The following is an 18,563-nucleotide window of genomic DNA, read 5'->3' as shown; positions in this document are numbered from 1 at the left end:
TTATACCACTGCAGTTTGTGGGTGAAAGGTTCTTTCATAGTTTCATGTTTATACACGATACTAACACTGTTCTTATAATAGCTGTGTCATAACACCCTCTATCACAAATGTGCTCATAAACTTCTGTGATATTTGCTGCAAATGACTACTCTGAGAAGTAACAGATACTCAGAACTGTACTTATATGTAATGGCTGTGGCATAAGGATGGAACAGTAGATTGATTTATGATGTGCATTCCTAACCCCAGTTAACACACTTGTCATGGCAGATGCCAAAATCACCAGTTAAACCTGAAAGTTTTCAGTTTAAGCCTTGCCTTTTAAGAAAAGAAAGTTTATCCTTTTTTGCCTTCTGATTTCACAGGATATCTGAGGTTGAGAATAAGCCATCTCTTGAACAGGATTATATTAAGAACAGTTTCAAAAACAATATTCGTAAGTTCTGTGTCTGAAACTAAGCACCAACCTTGCAAATCTTCTGTCTCGGGCACTGTTTTGTCCACAGGTGTACTATCCGGTTGGGATGATGCTACAGATTCTGTTAAAAGTGACTGACTTGACACAGGGCTGGGGGGCAAAAAAAAGTTATGATTTTCAGGAGGCATGTCCATGTTCTATAGAGCATTCCTGAAAGAAATACATTAGAGTACATCTCGATGAAAGAGCATGCCAAAACCTTCCACTCTACACTTGTTTCTGTAACCATTTAAAAACCCCCCAGTGTCTACCAATAGTGGACAACATCAACTGACAAAAACGTTACACATTTTTGCGTTCATAAGGAATGCAATAAACCAGTTCAACCATTACAAGGGACAAAATACTTCAGGGTCATTTGGCATACCATCCTTCCACACAGAAGCAACAGTGCAACATTCAATATGCAGGAACTTTTATAACATAAGTCAGCAAGATAATTGCAGAGGAGCTACTTTTGGTGTTCTAGTGCTATGAACAAGAAAATTGCAGCATGTCAGTGTTTCCAGTAATAAAGCATCTGCAGCTGCACACAGAACCCCTCAGATTTTCACAGTATAAAGTGGTGCTGGCCAAACTTCCCAACGCTATCAGCCATGCTGCTAAAACCACACAGTGGCTGAAAACTCACAGACAAATGCTCTGCACAGTTATGGGAGAGATTCGGTACCAGCAGTCACATGCAGCCAAACTGCTCATCCAGGAGCTCTGCTATGGAACAAGACAGAGCTGAAGTCCCAAGCAAAAGGCAGCACTACCCCATTTGCCCAATTTGTTTGTCCTTTTCCACTTAGGGATCCGCTCTGAATCCAAGAAATTGGATTATCCAGCAGCCCATGCACCAAAGCCCTACTGGCAATCCATGACACAACCAGGGCATTGGAGCCACAATTTTAACTGTCAAGAATTGCACGTAGGTCTTGAACTGCAGGTTTGGTCACCTATAAAAGGGCATTGCCAATTTACTAGACGTTTCCTCAGAGTATTGTAACTCTGCAGTACTACCAGAGACTGAAATCAAATCCTTGCTTTTATTTTGGAAAAAAAATTAAAAACTAAAAAGAACAAGAGACACTGATTGTTTTGAAGTGCAAGTCTAAGTCAACCAACCACTCATTTCTCCTGCAACCAGCAATCAAGTCAGTGAACAAAGAGATGCTTTCTCTCTCTTTCATAGTATTATAAAGGCTGTGTAAGAAATCAAACCCAAGGCACTGTAACTGGTTCACCTCTGTACGTTAATTTGGATTTTAATTTCTATTTTTTTTTATAACATACCAGAAGAGTTGTATCAGGGTAAGATACCTATTTTCTACCCCAATGAGAAATCCCAGAATGGAAAGACCAAGTATAGCACCAAGCATGGCACCTAGCACTCAGTTCATACGCAGGACCCAAGCATGAGATAACACCTCCTATAAAAAGCTGGGGAGCAGAAAACAGCCTGAACAGAATCAGCCAACAGTAACGGATGAAATTACCCCTTGGCCTGTGTTTTACTACACTCTGATCTTTAAAAGAAAATCAGAATGAATATTACTGCAAGTTGGCTTCCATAGCGTAACACACCAACTTTTTATACGCAAAAAATTTCCAAAGCACTTCAGTCACCGTTGGTTGTGTCACACTAAACTGAAATGCAGACACTAAACAGAAACAAATATTTAGCTCTTACAAATGGAGAGCACTCAGTAAGTCTGAGTGATTTACAAGAGGACATTATGTCTCCTTGAATAATCTGGTTGGAAATTACTTGTTTAGTAAGAAATCAGTTCAGCAGCACAACTTGTACTAAAATTCAGATACCTTTCCCCTGCTCTAGGACACCTCACTCTTCACAAAGCAACTAGTTCGTTAAAGCATTATCACAGATTTGAGAGCTCTAGTCAACAGCTTTCCTGCCATTTTACAAAATCCTCAAATTTCTAGGATGGAAAGAGCTCTCCTTTGGTAAATGCACAACCAATCGCACCTTGTGGAGTCAGAAAGACCAGCCAAACCTCTGCAGAGCAGCATGAGGCTGGCAATGCTCCTATTTAATGCTAAATTCTAAAGACGCATTTGCATTTGAATGCAAAATGTAGCTAACAGACAGCTACTATTTACTGCTAGAACCCATGCTTTGAAGTTAGCAGTTAAATCTTACCCATTTTCCTAATACAAGTCCTAGCGTTTAATTACGCTGTATCAATACACTTCATTCAGCTGCCTTGATACAGCTTTTGACATAAAAACAGAGGACAGCACAGCTTACCTTGGCTGCATAGATGGAGTCGATGTAGAATCTAAAGTTGACTGAGTTTCCTGGGCGCTGCCTTCTGTGCACTGAACCGGTAGCGACTCGGTTATACTACTGACAGAAGTTGCTGGAAGGAAGACACTAATGTAAAATGTGTTACACTACTTCCTGGGACTACAAAAGCTATGCCGTGCAACTGTACTGCGACACCCATCGCACCAGCCAAGAAAGTAATTGAATCTCAGCCTACACCATCGTGAAACATCATTTGACAAAAAGGAACTATGTTTGGCCATATTTTGATCACGTTCCAGCCTTGGGCCTCCAGAAGTTACACGGCACAAAATCTTGAAGCTGGAGCTTTAAAATAGTTATGATTTTCTGCTAATTAAAGTATCTACAAACAGCTTTCTCTCAGCATAAACTGCAGTATTCTGACATAAGCTTGGGTTTTGTTTAAAAATACAACATGATCTGTGAGAAACAGTAGTGAAGCATCCTAATGCCATCTAAGGATCTATTTTGAAGTTGTTGAACCCAGATCCGCAGATTTCAATGGAAGCTATTGCTTTAATTTTAAAAGTCAGCATTAAAGCCAAAGAGGGAAGTCTTCAAGAATGAACCATGAGATTCCTTGTGGTCAGTATCCAGCAAAGCCAGAAGAGACGTTTTAGAAGCTCCCTAACCCTCCTTCCCCCAGAATATGCTGAAGTTAAAGATCGAGGTGAACAGAGCTAAGGGTTCCTCTTTGAGGGCACTACCGTCAACTTGATGGGGGAAGAGCCCTCTGGCCTTTCCTGGAGACTGAATGTGGGAAGACAGCACTTACTTCAATAGGACATCTGCTTTGTAGGAAAGACCACAGTACATGGGGCATTGAGCCAGAAGTAACAAAAAAGTATCTGAAGTTAGGAGAAACTATTCCTTAAGTGTCTACAGGCTAATCCTTCAGCATCAGGCTGTAGAAATTAAATACCTATATTTTAAATGCTTTTCACAGACGTTCCCCAAGCTAAATGTTATCTCAACTGTCAGTAATTTTAGGAAAAATGTGTTGGTGTAGGCTTTTTTCTGCATTTTTTTATCTTCAAATTAGAAACACTCAGATTAATACAAAACGTATTAGCACGAGTCTACTTCTAAGCAGATTAATCACAGCACAATTATATTATGAGCATTTCACCCAAGTTCATTCCGTAAGGTAAGATACTCAAATACAATGGTTTGCACTGATGCTCCTGTACTTGCAGTATGTGCACATGACCAGGAAGCGAGTAGCTGTCTGCTGTGTCATTTCGAGTTGTTTAAACAGAAATACGTTAGCAGTACTTACCAGGAGGGCTAATTCTACCATTACTGTTCTGCCTTTGAAGATGCTCTTTGTAGCACACTGAACACATGCCATTCGTACGAGGATTCCCATAAAATCCGCAACCGGTGGAACAAAGCATAGGCACTTGGCTACGGTTGGTTTCTTGAGCCATCTTCCCTTCTTCTACAAACCTGCAATTGATACACACAACCCAGTGCTTAAAGGTCCGAGAAAACCCTTCATTTACAGCTGACATTTGGAAATCAGGAGTTTCCTATAGCTCAGCAAAAAGATACTCTAGAAAAGATGCCTTGAGGGTATCTCAATGCCCTTTCCCAAAAAGTCCATTAAATCTGTCCAATAACACCAACACAGCCATACATGTATGCTTCGCATGACCCTTCCAGCCCCACCATTTTACGGTCAATATATAGCCCACAACCAAAAGTAATGTTAGAAAATACTGGAATTATTACTGCTTCCAGCAGTAAGTTAAGGGAGGTAGGGGAGGGGGGACACCTACGCTGAATTCTTCTTGAAACCTGAACACCTGATACTGTGAATGAGAACTACAAAATGAAAGACAAGCATGGTAACATGCTTACTGCATAATAATTATAATTAACAATAGTCACATGAATTCGCAAGTTACTATTTAGTCACCGTGTCATTAGTGAAGGGCAACACCACTACTTACCACAAAACCCGTATTACAGTTTTCACACGCAAAGAAAAACAAAAATCAGTCTTTTAGTCAAAAATATGAGACTAGGTACATGTATCTGCTATGTATGTTTTGTGTGAAAATATACTGAAAGTTAGAGATGAGAGATAAATATCAAGGCAACCCAGGTAACATCTTCACATTTAGTTTTCATAAGCACTGTACAGTTTGGGTTCTTTTGTCCTTGGCTTGTAAAGATCTGCAAACGTCCTTCATAAAGGAAGTTACAACAAATGACTCCTTTCAATGGTGTTCTGAGCTTCCTAACTACCCTCAAATGGTCTAACTTGTAAATCAGTTATTAACATCTGTGACTTCGTGAGATAAAACTAATTCTCCAATCTTTGCTCCCTCCATAAATATATTCTTGCCCTTTTTTGTATCAGTTTTGAAAGAAAGAAAAAATAAGCTTCTCATTAAGTATCTCAAGGTATCAGTTATTTCACTCAAGATCAACTTAGGTCTACCTTTCTATACTTCCCAATTAACAACTGGGTTGAAGCATGAATAATTTTAATTCTCGCAAGTCAAAGCGAAGAGAAGCAATATTACTGTGAAAAAAGAACTATCAATCTTTCAAGTAACATCTGTATATATTTCAAAAGCAAAGAAAATACAATCCAGAGGGGAAGGGGCTTCAAGATACTTGAATTCACCGATTGCCAAGTTACAAAACTAGATTAAACCACAGTAAGAAGTACACCAGGGTTAAAAGATTTCCTTTTACGTAAGGTGTATTTGAAGCCAAATACGAACAAGTTTCCCATTATTTTCTTTTTAGACAAATACCCCGAGCTCCTCGCACACCCACACCCATTGCATTTTGTTTTTATTTCCCCAAAGCATATGAAATGGATACCTCGACAGCAAACCTCTGGGTTGCAAAGCTAACAGCAACACAGAAACGACAGTCAAGTCTTCTGCTCACAGCAATGAGGTACTCAAAGGATGAGAAAGTATTCAAGATATGAGACAAGGAAGACTACAGGCAAGATGACAAAAAAAAAAACCTGATAATATCTTATTCAGCTTCAACCTGCAATTAAGCTTATTTCAGCTGTCTGACTGCACTCCCCCACCCCAATATAAAGCCATTTGCTTTCAACATACAAAGCCCCCATTGACCTCAAGCGACAGCTAAATTTGATTTTGCTGAAGTACTGTACTTGTGGCTGAAAGAGCACTTTCATCCCTGCCTTTCTCCGGACAGCCCTTTACAGGGAAGCTGCAAGCAGCTCATGTGGGAATGCAATTCTTATGCTGGGCCCGACATTCAGCAAAGCCATTGCAGGAGAGTGTAAATGAAGTTCTCTGTGCTTTGGTAGCTCAAACCAATTTAAAGATGAAAGCTTACGCAGTCACTCTTGGCATAGAGCGTTTAAGATTGAAAGACTAATTAAAAAAACCCACTTTGGACAGAATATTTCAAGGGCTAATAGAGAGTCAATGTCACAGTACAAGTATTAATCCTTTAATTTTAGACAGCAGCACATTAAAAAACCCTACCACACCAACTTTCAAAATTTACCATGGTTGCCTTTCAGTTCAATACTCAGCTTCAAGCAGCACAGGAACTCAATAGCACAGCCAGTCAGTGCTAATTCTCTTATTCCTCAACACAACCGTTGCTGAAGGGAGCGGGTGCTAACGCAATCATAACATAACAATTTCTAACACGGATGTAAAAAAAGTCTGCTCCAATTCAATAAACAAATTGTGAAAGGTGCACAAAGATGTCCAGAAGAAAAACAAGAAAAGCTGGACTGCGTTCCAGCTAAGCCAGTTCCCAAATTCATTAACCAGCAGATCCTGCCACCAGCCAAAGCACAAGCCACTGGCATGAGGCTCCAGAGCACTTAAATCTCCAAGGGGAAGTGCCAGGGATTCTTCTGAAGAGTTTTAATAAAACCCACAGGAAGTGGAAGATCCTTCATTGGTTGCTAATATTTGGGGAATAAAATGGAGAAGAGATAGAATCAAACTGATGCGATGTCATGAAGTTCAATGAGAAGCTGAGCCAAGACAACAGCTCGTTGTGCTCAGAAATGGCAATCACACACAACTCCCTGCACCAGCTCCAGTGCTCAGCTGGACCTTCACTGACCCAATTAATTCCCTGAGCCACCAAAAAAACCCCACCAGGAAGAAAAGGGCCACTATCACCACCATAGAAAGTGTTCTGACAGTTCAGTGAGCTTTATCAGTTCACACAGAAAGAAAAACAAACAAAAAAAATCACCCTATAGAAGAAAAATGCTGGAACTGATGCAAGGGATGATGTGTGTCCAGGAGGGATCACCTCTCCCAGCAGCCTGCAAGCTCCTAGATGAGATGGTTGAACTGATCTATCTGAACCCTAAAGCCACAGTATAATAAGCTCTTGCTCCCCAGCTGCTCACTCCTCTCCCATGCTGTTCCCTCCCTCTCTGTGCCCACATGCCCTGAAATGAATCAGGGAAAAGATCAACCTTAGAAAACCAACCACTCCATCTCTTGCCAATGAGTTTTAACACAGACTGGGATCTGAGCTTGTATTTGTCACGTGTGCCATTCGGGCACGAGAGAGGGTCTAGCTGCAGACATGTGGAACCACTTGCTTCAGCAGCAAAGCAAGCTTAAAGCATTAGGAGAACCATCAGCCAAAACCAGGCACTGAAAATACAACAGAGATCCCAGCGCTGGCGGTTCCTGCCACCGCACTTCAGACACGGCTCTCCTGTACACGTCCACCAGTGCACGATGGCAGAGTCCAGATGACAACACTGCGCCTCAAGGACTTTTCCTCATCATTCGGGCATGGTAGGGGGCAAACAGCCCAACTGTCCCCATCTCAGTGGGCATGAACAGCAAAAGATCATTGAACAGATGTTTTCAGGGAAGGGAAGACCTCACCTCACCCCAGTTCTTGGCTCAGCTTCAGATTATTTTTGTTTCAAAGCTGTCCATAGTTCCTAGCGCAGGAAGATCCATAGCACTGCCGAGCCCAACCATCACACAAGCCAGCAGTGGTGGACTGTCACAAGCTGCACCCTTGGAAGCACTGTGAAAGTGGCGAGACTGCTCCCACAGCCCCACCTTTGCACCCCTGCCCCTTCCTCAAGTCACATTGGCTCATCCATCTGATGGAAAACAGAGGAATATTTGTTCTGGTGGACTGGAGAGCCTGCTGATCTGACAGAAGACCAACTCTAGAGAAGTGACATACACAGCACAAAGAAAGCAAGGTGGCTAAAAACAGGACAACCCTTTGTAGAGGCAGCTAGCCCTTGCTGAGCATCAAGCCTACTGTACAAGTACAGACGTTATCTGGAGTTTCAAAACTGGTCTCCTAGCTTGCCTTCAGCACAAAACTTTAAACAACTTCACAGCTGAAGTGACAGCAAGGTCTTGGGATCAACATAGCAACATGTACGTCCTGCTCTGTTTGAGATGTCACAAAACAAACGTGGAGCTTGTAGAGCTGCTGAAAACACCTCCGGGCTCTGCCTGTTTCCCCCAAGCTCTGCTTGCACAGCATTCATAGGTCATCCTGTTACAATGAATGCGGAATTGATTCATCTTAAAGAATAAAAATCAACCAAACTCTTCATGATATTTTAAGCATGTTTCCTGCTTTGCTTTACAGTATAGTTGTATAACCAGTTGTACAAGCACTGATGAGAAGGAAGCACACTAGAGGGAAGGGCAGGAGCCTTAGACAAGCCCCTCAGTGCAACCCCAGAACATCCACTTTGTTGAAGACTATGGAATCAACGGCCTCTTTTTATATTAGCTAGAAGTTGCTAAGCTTAAACCAAAATCACCTCTGATAAATTTCTTCTCAATTCAAAACTACTTGTCACTAGAAGCATGGTAGCACCCAGCTGTGCAGGCTGTCCTTCCTTCCCTATGAACTTGGTGCCTGAAGTCTATGTATTGCTATTATTCCTGTCACAGACAACTTCATGCATCTGTAAGGGCTGCTGACTGCTGCTGCTACAGGTCCTACCATTCCTCCCTCACCAGCGCACATCCTCAGAGAGCTAGTTATTCTCTGTAACAAGCAACAGCCACAATAAATCATATAAAGTGCATTCCCAATTACAAAACATATGCAGAGTTGAAGCTGTGGAAATGCTAAAGCAGAGGAAGTCTTTTGGATACCAGGTTCTCTGGGAAAAGAGCCACCTCTTCCAATACTCTGCGAAGCAAGTAACAAAATACTTGTGTACATCCCCTCCCCACAGAGCAAATACTGCAATACTGATCTTTTTTCCTCCTTTTCCTTTTAATTAAAAAGTTTATATGCTGCTAGTTTCAAATAACTGATACCCTAGCTTTACAGGCTGCAAATGTTAATCAGTAAGATCAGAGAGAGCAGCATTTAGCAGGATTAAATACACACGGTTTAGGAATAATCTCTTCCCCCGCCCCCTCCAAAGGGGAAAAAAAAAACCCAGGCAGGAGGCAGCCTTTTCTTTTCTCCTATGCAAAGAAAAAGTTCTCATGAATTCCAGTTGTCCTCAAACTTCCAAGTTGTGGTAAGAGGAGTGAGCAGATCCTCATATCTGCTACTCCAGTCTTGTGTCGTGCAAACACTCCTAATATTCATGACTGGTACGAGAAGGATCCCTCCCAGATGCTAATGCTGAAGCAGAAGAGACCACCCAAAGAGCATGTTGCTGCTTCAGCTGCAGCACCAAACCAGACACAGTTTGAACCGTACTGATGCCAACTTTGAAAATGCTTCTCAAAGAGAAAGCAGAGCTTTTAGTGTAAGCTACTCTCATCACTGTCAAAGATCAACACACCAAGAGATTTCAGCTGACAAAGGATGAATCCAATTTTTAACAAGTGATTAAAATATTCCCTCCTCTACCATAATCACATTTATAATGAAGCAGTTCAGCATTGATTTAAGTAGCACCAGTACTAATGGTCAATTCCTCTTTGTGCTAATGAAGCAAGAAAGAAACTGCAAAAATAGTAATTTGTACTGCTTGAACATATAAAGCTTCATCCCAGGCACAAATAAAAGCAAAGACACGAGGTTGTGTAGACAAAAATACATATAATTTTACAGCCTGTACTATACAGATATCCAATACCACTTATATCACTGTATGAAAAAGCATATTGGTACAAAAAAAGCAGTAAGTAGGAAATGCACTCCTCTACAGGCTTATCAAAATAAATAGCAAAGGAAGGCCTGAGAGCAGAGCTCTGTTCAATCTTGCTGCAAGAGCTACCGAAGAACTAAGCACTGCCCATGTTCAAGGACACCGCTTCATCAGCTGCTCAGGTGTCCTGCTGGAAGCTGGACACTACAGAAGGTATAAAGCACACCCGACTCACACAGTAATAGCAAGTTACAGAACAGTCCTGTCTTCTTTTTACTCGATTGCTCTCTCCCAAAAGGCCCCACTTTCCATTCACTGAGCAGTCATTTGTAGCTGCTTTAAGGCATTACCATGTCCCAGCAAGTTGCTGTGGAGCCAAGAAGAACTGGCAGGTTTGAATAGGGGCCTCAGTCACTGCAGCTCAGCCCGGCTTGCTGGTTGCAGTCAGAGATGTCATTTCAGCTACAGCTCACCCTGCCTAGAACACCACAGCTGGGTCAGATTTGCCAGCACAGCTACATGTGTAGTTACACTCTGACCCAGTTTCATCAGAAGGCTTTGAGTTAAAAAAAAGCGAATATGGTTAAGGACCAACTATGCAAGCAGATCGGTAAGGGCAGTGACCTTGCTGTTCCTGCAGCAGCAGCACACACAGCTGCTGCATTTTTCACAACTTTCTCAGCACCAAGAGAATCCATGATGCATTTGAAAGCTTTCCATTCATTCCAGTAGGCCCTGAGTTTTCTTCCTGCTCACAACTAAACACAGTCTTAAGTTGCAATTTGAACTACTGAAGCAGAATTTATATAGTGATTTAATATTGAAAACAAAATATTCAACCTAGTGACCAAAGACTTACATAACGTGTTCTCCCAACTCACTTGACAAGTCATCCAATATCTACTTATGTTCCAGTCTATCCTTGCTGAACAGCTTTTTCTGTTTCATGCACAGACTTATTTTAGGTTAAAATCAAGCACTTATATTAAGCCCTCGTAGCAGAAACTTTACAAAAAGAGTTGGAAGGAGTTACAGAAGTCTTTCCTTCACTTCTAATTCTCAGTAGCCAGCAAGTTTAAATCCTTCAGCACAAGAATTAAAATATGAATAAAATTTAGACCCTGAAGGAAGCTACATTGCACGTACAGCGCAAACCCCAGATTTAAGATGGCAGGAAGGCTGTGAAAGAATCAAAGAAAGAAACTTTGTGGCCACACACGTGAGAGAAAGTGCAATCTCAGAAGCAGCAGACGGACAGAGAAGAGAGCGCTCAGGTCTTAGGAAGGGAAGGAACATGAGCAACTTTCATAACTAATCTGCACCAGAAAACGATACAACCAATGTTACATCATTACACAACCCAGGAACACTTGGTACAGACAAAGGCTCCAGTGTTGAAGTGTGCACATTGCTAACTACAGCTGCCTGCTCTTGTGCCCAAGGTTACCCGAGGAACAAGAGCACATTTCACTACAACCTCTCCACTCTTACTGGGCCAGAACAAAGACGCACAGATCCTATACTGGTATCAAGGAGATCACTGATAATAAGGGTTCAGCTTTCTATGCCTGTCTGCATACGCTATTAATAGACATTACTTTGAAACTGTAATTACTACTTGTGGCCACGCTCAACCTCTGCAAAGTACGGATTACTCAAACCAAAGATTAACTGCTGTAAAACAGGACACCTCAGAAACTCTCATTCACCTCATGCAAACACATCAAGTTATTTGCAGTGACCACTTCAGACTACAAATAAAAACCTGAAGTATAAGCAAGTTTTTAGTCTTTCATTTCTAAACATTTTAATATAGTCACAATACCAAAAAGGGGCAATTCCATGAAGTTCACTACTCTACTGAAGATTAATCCTAAAAAAGTAACAAGTGATGTTACAGGTGTATTTTATTGACTAGTAGGAGGAATCGCACTTTGTTTACATGGGATTTCAAAGAGGCAGAGTACAGACAAAAGGAGCTTCATGAAAGTGTTGGAATTCCAGAAAGCTGCCACACAGAGTGAACGGCTTTCACTACATGAGGGTGAGATTTTTGCAGAAGTGACCACTACTTTATGTTGAGGCATCTGGTAACCGCTGTAGCACCTGGAAGGCTAAATGCAGGGCTCTACATAAAGCCTTCAAGAATTTTTCTCCCATTTATCAAGTATTCAATAAGAGCCTAAAGCAGCAAAACACAACTGAAGATGCCAACGACTACCAGTGTTAGTACATTTATGCATCTACATTTGGACACCTTAGCTGTTAAGGACTAACACTGCAGCATCACTAGAATTAGGCCTTTGCAGTACCCTAACTTTGTGAAATTCAAAGAATCATTATCAAGAGAGAAAACCCTTATTGACTTCTTATTCCCCAGCAGCACACTACATTTGTAGGTAATCCAGTAAGCTCCAGCCCAGAGAAGTACATGGATGCTTTCAGAAAGAGAAACACCAGCATGTTTAAAGTTTCCATCTCTGAATTCAGAGACGACTATCAGAAAATCTAAGCTGACAAAGCTGCCTTTCTGGAGAGGTCAACCTGAATGCAAGTGATAAACAAAACCAAACCCACCCACTCCATAAAGTCATTTCTTGGGTTCAAGAGAAGAAACAGCAAATCGCCCTTGGAGCTGGACACGCTTGTTTACAGCGAGACACAACAAGGACCTTCAATAAAGATAACCAGTTAAACATTAAAAGCACTGACAGCAACACAGTAACTATATTTGTTCTGTACAAAGAGTTTGAGTGAATTATAGACCAAAAAAAGTGAACACGAGAAAAGAGCATGTCACATGTTGCAGGAAGCTGTTTCTGTACTGGTACCTCTGGGAGAGCCATGGTAAGAAACGTACCTGAGGAGTGCAGAGGGGACACCAGCCCGCTGACCCACTGGTCATGCTGTCCTACACGTCCATACACAAGCCAGAAGGGAGACCAAAGTGTTTTTCTCCCAGAATGTGAGGTTGTACTTACTCAGATCACCCAAGATTTAAGGCTAGAGGCAGACAGGGCTCAGCAGGTCCATTTTTGAAAGATGGCTGTCTCTATGACACGACCACCACGGAAACCTTACGTGAAGTTACACTTGTCATAGAAGATACAAATGCTAATAAAAGAGTACACTTTTAGGTAGTGCTTGCTCTGGCGCCTCTGCTCAAGAGGAATAAAAATTCAGGAGTTACACCCATTAGAAAAATCAGATCATCTCAGTAATTACTTGTCAGCAGTCTGCTACGTCAACTCACACCAACCACAGTTTCCATCACATGTGGCTGAACCGGTGTCGAGCTGTGCGAGTCGCAGATGCTACTTGAGGAGTCCTTGTCTTTCCTCTCAGGTTTGTGCTATCACGTAGCTGCACTTTGGCACTAAGGTGCCTAAGCCAAAGAATGCAGGAATCCTCCAGTTGCTCTCCATATTTCTACACTGCCCTATAAATTTAGAGTTTACTTGAAATCTGTCAGATTACAGAAATGCCTTCTTTTAAAACGCTCCATAAAAGGCAACAAAGGTACTCTGAGACAAGACAAGGCTAGATTCTGCCTTCTTTTGCATCATATATTGAAGTCGACCATATCAGAAGTCCGAGGTTGTATAAAATTAGAATCACAACATTCCCCTAAGATACCAGGCCAAAGTTTAAGGGATGCAGAAGGAGGGCAGCTCCATAAACTCTTTGATGCTGTATTTTAAAACAGGCTTGGCTCCACAAACTGATGAAAAATAATCTGTAAGAAGGATTCGAACACTTGCAAGATTACCCATATAATTACTGAAAGAATAGATACACATTCAGTAATCGCTTCTTCTGAGCTTCAGTGAATAAGTAATCTTCTCTCAATACAGCATAAGTTTCACTTATTTTAAGCATATCAAACCCAGAAGAGATAAAAGGCACTTTAACACGAGTTCCCAAAATAGACAGCTTCTTGTTAACAAAACACCTGTTGCTGAGAACTGACAGTAAGCACAAAACACATTATAATTTGTTTTTTGTAAACAGCACTATGTAGAATTTTAATTAGCTTATAATGCTACAGTTCTGCGTGGGCCTAATGCTAAGGGAGGTCCTGCTCTAATATTAGGGTTCCTAGCTGTTAATAAATAAAACCATCATCATCATCATTTCTGGCTAGGGCATCTTGAATTCAACTTAACTTCCAAGAACACTGTGATTATCATACGTGAGGTGTTGTGCTATTTAGAATTATGCACTATATCTAATTTAAGTGTTCAAAATTATACAATACCCTTACTGTGGTTTGATGGGGAACTCAACTTAAAGCTAAGCCTGACCAAACAAAAAGGGTATTTAAGGACAAGTTTGACAGAAGAGGTATAAGTATGATGTTCCCTGTGGCAAAGCTGCATTCCTCATATTCTGCAATGCACTTAGATTTAGCCAAGGGACTCAAAGGTGCCACTTTATTTTAACCCTAATGCTATTCTAGGGGGTCTTTTGTTGTTGGTTTTTTTCTTAATTATTATTTCAATCACTGAGGAAGCCAGTTTACATGATTCCAAACAATTCACTGGATGTCTAAATACTAAAGTCTAACACCTTGCACAAACCATATTATACAGTTGATCAGCAGCCACCATGCTGGGCAACTGATATTTATCCATCTCTAATATACTGAAGATATGAATATACTAACTGGTCACACTGTAAAGTTTTGCATCTTTCCTTAGTTTCCTCTCAACTGTCATCTTACACTGCCTGAAACACTGCAATGTGTAAATGTCCAAGTGCAACCAACATACATGCAGCCAATGCAATGGTTTCATGACACAGGCAATTTGGGGCTTTAGAGAGAGACTTCTGCCACAGAGTTGCTGGGCCAGGAACTGATATACCTTGAAGACTTCATTCTTCAAAAGCTTGGACTGGTTCTTGTATCTGGTTTATGGTGCAGCTCTGTGCCAGATGAGTCAAGGTTAACAGTGTGCTGCAGGAGGAAGGTGAAACTATGTAGTTACTTACCAGAACTGAACTCTAAGGCATAGCTTCACTCAGAGTGTAACCCAAGGAAAAACGCACACATCACCAAGAGGTCAGAGTGAAAATTAGGTAAGAGCTGCCTTAGCTATCTAAGATAGTGTCAGATTAGTAGGTAAGGGGTTAAGAAATTATCAGAAATTTGCAGTGTGAGACACTCTCCTTTCTGAAGGTTTCCAAAACTGCACCACTTGCTCAGATGGAGAGGTCATCACACTGTTCAGGAAAAGCTTAAAAACTATTGGAAGAAACTTGATTGAGGACAACTGGCATTTTTCCCACTGCCATCAGGGAACAGAAAACAGAGCTTTCTATATTTCTTTCCTAAGCCCATCCAGAACAGACTGCACGTATTTCAGTTTAACTGACGAGAAAGCCAGAGCTGACAGCTTTCAAGTAAAAGTCTGCATTGCAAACATTGAGCTTTAAACACCAGGGCATGCTTTTTTACCTACTAATACTCCAGGTACAACTCTGTAAACTGCCCTTCTGATAACCAAGTTTGCTATTCATTCTGTTTTCAGACAAGCTTCAGCTATGTGAGCATGCATTTCTAGTACAATGTCTCTCCCACTTGCTGTCCAGAACACTTAGATCAGCAAGTCAAGAGCACAATAGCCTAAAAATAGCATGGCTAGATGCCACTGTCTCCCCATTTATTACGATGGTACCTTTGTACATAGTTCTTTCTACAATTCTACACAGAAAAATAGAGCCATAAATGGCTTTAAGGGTGGGACTTGTATCCAAAAGGGCTAAGCTGTTTAGTGCCATGGGATTCCCCTTTTTTCCTCAAGCCACATACACAGAAATTCGCATTTTTAGAAGCGTTTTGAACAATAACTCTTAAGTACATCTGACTTCTCTTTTTATCCTCTTGCCATAGTGACTGCATTTTGCCAGAGAACAGATCGACACATGACAGAGTAACAGCACTTTCTGGAGAACGGAAAATTCATGATATAAAGAAGCAGACAAACATAGAAAACACAAGCCAGATCTCTCTCCAATTATTTTGCTTGGCATATTAAAGGCTGTACCACACTTCAGAATGGATAGAGAGGGAAGAAAATCTGCTCAGAAGATACTGAACCTCAACTGTCAGCAAGGTGTGGCTTTGTATCACAATGCCCATTCCCTTCACAAACACCAGCCAACAGGGCTTCTACCTGGGAACAACGGAAAAAGGGCGCAATACATCCCTTTTTTAATTTTTCATTGTATAACATCAGAAACAGGAGGGAGATCAGCAAGACCAATGCCCTTCAGCCCAAGGATGCATTCACAGCTGCTGCATTACACTGGGCTAATTCCACAAGTACTGTGTCCTTGCTCCAGCTTGAAAAAACAAAAGCCCAATGCCCAAACACTGTCTCCCAGAAATCTTCCCCATTTCACACTCCTTCTGTGAAGAAAAAAACTCCACAGTGACACTGAGAAGTATCTGTATCCCTTACATTAAAAAAAATCACTAATTGTAACCCATAACCCTAGGCTTCAAGAGAAGATTTTCCCATTTTCACAACTGATTTGATGCTGCTTAAGTAAACCCAGCAACACCACAACGGTCACTTTACACTGTATGTGCCACCCTGTGGACGTTCACCAGGTAGAGCCATCAGTCCATACGAAGAAGTTCCAATAAATTCTTCACCTCAAGCCTTGACAGTCAGAAATTAAGGTGTCAGAGCTGCAGCAAGGACAGAGGCATTCCTCAACCGAGCAGACCAATATTTCAAGCACTCTGATTGCGCAGTGGGGGATCTGAGGTAGAAGACACAAGGATACATGGGCAGCAACTAATCAGGGATTTATTTCTATACAGAATGACTTGGTATAAACTTAAGACCATGGGTCACAGCAACATTATGACTTTGCAGAATAACAAGCTAATTCTTGCAGTAAGGGACCATAGGTAACAGTCAAAAGTTTCATAGGCACCAAGTAAGAGAAAAGCAAACGCAGGATGGCAACACAATCAACTAAGTGACCAGAGTGTGAAATTTGATTTTTTTTGTTATTTTCAAAAAAAAAAAAAATATTTAAAGCCAGTCAATTACTCCAGAGCACTGCACTGGAGTTTCACATTGCAAACAGAGCACTAAGTGAAGTTTGCCTAGACTTCCTAGGAAGGCAAACAGTTCATGCAGGGCTGCCAGTCCAGTCCACAACAAAACAAATACTCCTTGATCTCAGCACTGGTCTCAGCCCCTGCATGGTTTGTCACACTCCGCTGACAGTTTGTTTGTTGTGTCACTAATAATACACTTACCTTGACCTATTGTTACTAATGCTGCCTTCCTCCTCTCCCAGGACACTTTAAACAAACCCCGTAAAAATACGCTGATACTCAACACAATCCTATGGAGCAATTCTCAAGTCTCTTCCCTAAAAAAACATTCCAGGTAAGTCCTCCTATATTGCCGCAATCATTTCTTTCCTTTTTTGCAAGTTAGTAATCAACTGGTTTTGATATCATAAAACAAAATAATTACAACCACATTTGTTTGGTAACTGATTCTAATTAATACCTACAAAATCACTTTATTCAAGGACTTAACACCAATAACCAACAGCAAGTCATACTAGCACAGTATTTGGATAGCACAACCCCAACATAAGAAATCTGGTGAAGTTCATTTAAAAAACTCTCCTGTATCAGCGACAAAAACCACCATGGAAGCTTCCTACCCAAATGTGAAGGAGCAAAGCAGGAAGAACAGTCTCCAGACGTTGTGGTTTAACACTTAAAACACAGCCACTTCTTTTGTCCCTACCTTGACAATGGTTCAGATTCCAGTGCAAGGTCCTTCTGCTGCACAGAAAATTCTCCTACCCAGTAACATTGCCCTGCACTAAGGCCTTGATTCTGTGGATGGCTTTAGAAAAACATCTTGAATTCATACAGGGGGTAACAGAGACACAATTTTATCCTTCGTTGCAGTCTCGTATCTCCCCTGCCACCCCATCCTCAAAAACAACATGATCAACAACTCATTGAATGTTTTATTCTGACAATCTAACTCAAAGGTAGACTTTTATATAAGCAGACATGAGCGTGTACCGATTTAGGTACAGAAATTCTCATTTTTGTCTGCAGAACTGGTGGTTCTCTCTCTTGTCTCTCAACTCCAAATATAATTTAAAACCTCAAGCAGAAAGTATCTGCTTTCCCCATGCAATATTCCGCTTTCATCAGCCCAATTATATTCAGTGTCAAACACACACAAACTGCCTAGTCTCCTGCCTTGTCCAAACCAATGGTAAAAACTTAAGTCCTTGTTTAAAACAAAACCAACCAACAAAACACATGCAGCACAAAATGTTTAAACAAACTGAAAACACCCCACTTCTGTCCTCAAATACACTGCTGTTACGCTCCCACTGTGATTTGATTACTACGTTTATATTTGTTTCCCTAATCCTTCACATAGATAAAAATGCATTAGCATCATGAATCATGGGACATACCAGCGCCGTGTTGTCTTAAACCCTGGGCTAAGTTAAACTGTTCAGGTGGTTGTTGGGACCTGCCAAGTCAGCCACACTGTTTATAGCTTCGTTCTCCAGATACAGGATTATTACGTTTCAGACTGACAAACACCATGTCCTGAAGGTTGGAGTGCTGTGATACAAACACATCCTGACAGGGCAGAATGACTGAGCAGGGGTGGTCTTCGGCATGGAGATGGTTTCCACTTCTG

The 18,563-nt window shown here is 41.3% G+C and overlaps 1 protein-coding gene across 4 annotated transcripts in view; it reads right to left on the bottom strand.

The window, feature by feature from the left end:
* The window catches only part of ZFAND6 (zinc finger, AN1-type domain 6), a 29,492-nt gene that overhangs the window by 6,933 nt on the left and 3,996 nt on the right, over positions 1–18,563 (bottom strand). Inside the window, exons 2-4 of one of the 4 annotated variants that reach the window (XM_010190897.1) lie at positions 4,051–4,220; positions 2,733–2,844; positions 468–568 (exon numbers count right to left, since the gene is read on the bottom strand). In XM_010190897.1, coding sequence (XP_010189199.1) covers positions 468–568; positions 2,733–2,844; positions 4,051–4,201 — 364 coding nt within the window. In that variant the 5' untranslated portion in view covers positions 4,202–4,220. Of the gene's footprint in view, positions 1–467; positions 569–2,732; positions 2,845–4,046; positions 4,221–18,563 lie in introns of those variants that run through there. The other 3 variants (XM_010190898.1, XM_010190901.1, XM_010190899.1) reach the window with 3 other exon arrangements.

This window comes from Mesitornis unicolor, unplaced genomic scaffold, assembly GCF_000695765.1.
Source record: "Mesitornis unicolor isolate BGI_N332 unplaced genomic scaffold, ASM69576v1 scaffold13508, whole genome shotgun sequence".
Taxonomy (NCBI): domain Eukaryota; kingdom Metazoa; phylum Chordata; class Aves; order Mesitornithiformes; family Mesitornithidae; genus Mesitornis; species Mesitornis unicolor.
This window is presented reverse-complemented; position numbering and strand designations above follow the sequence as displayed.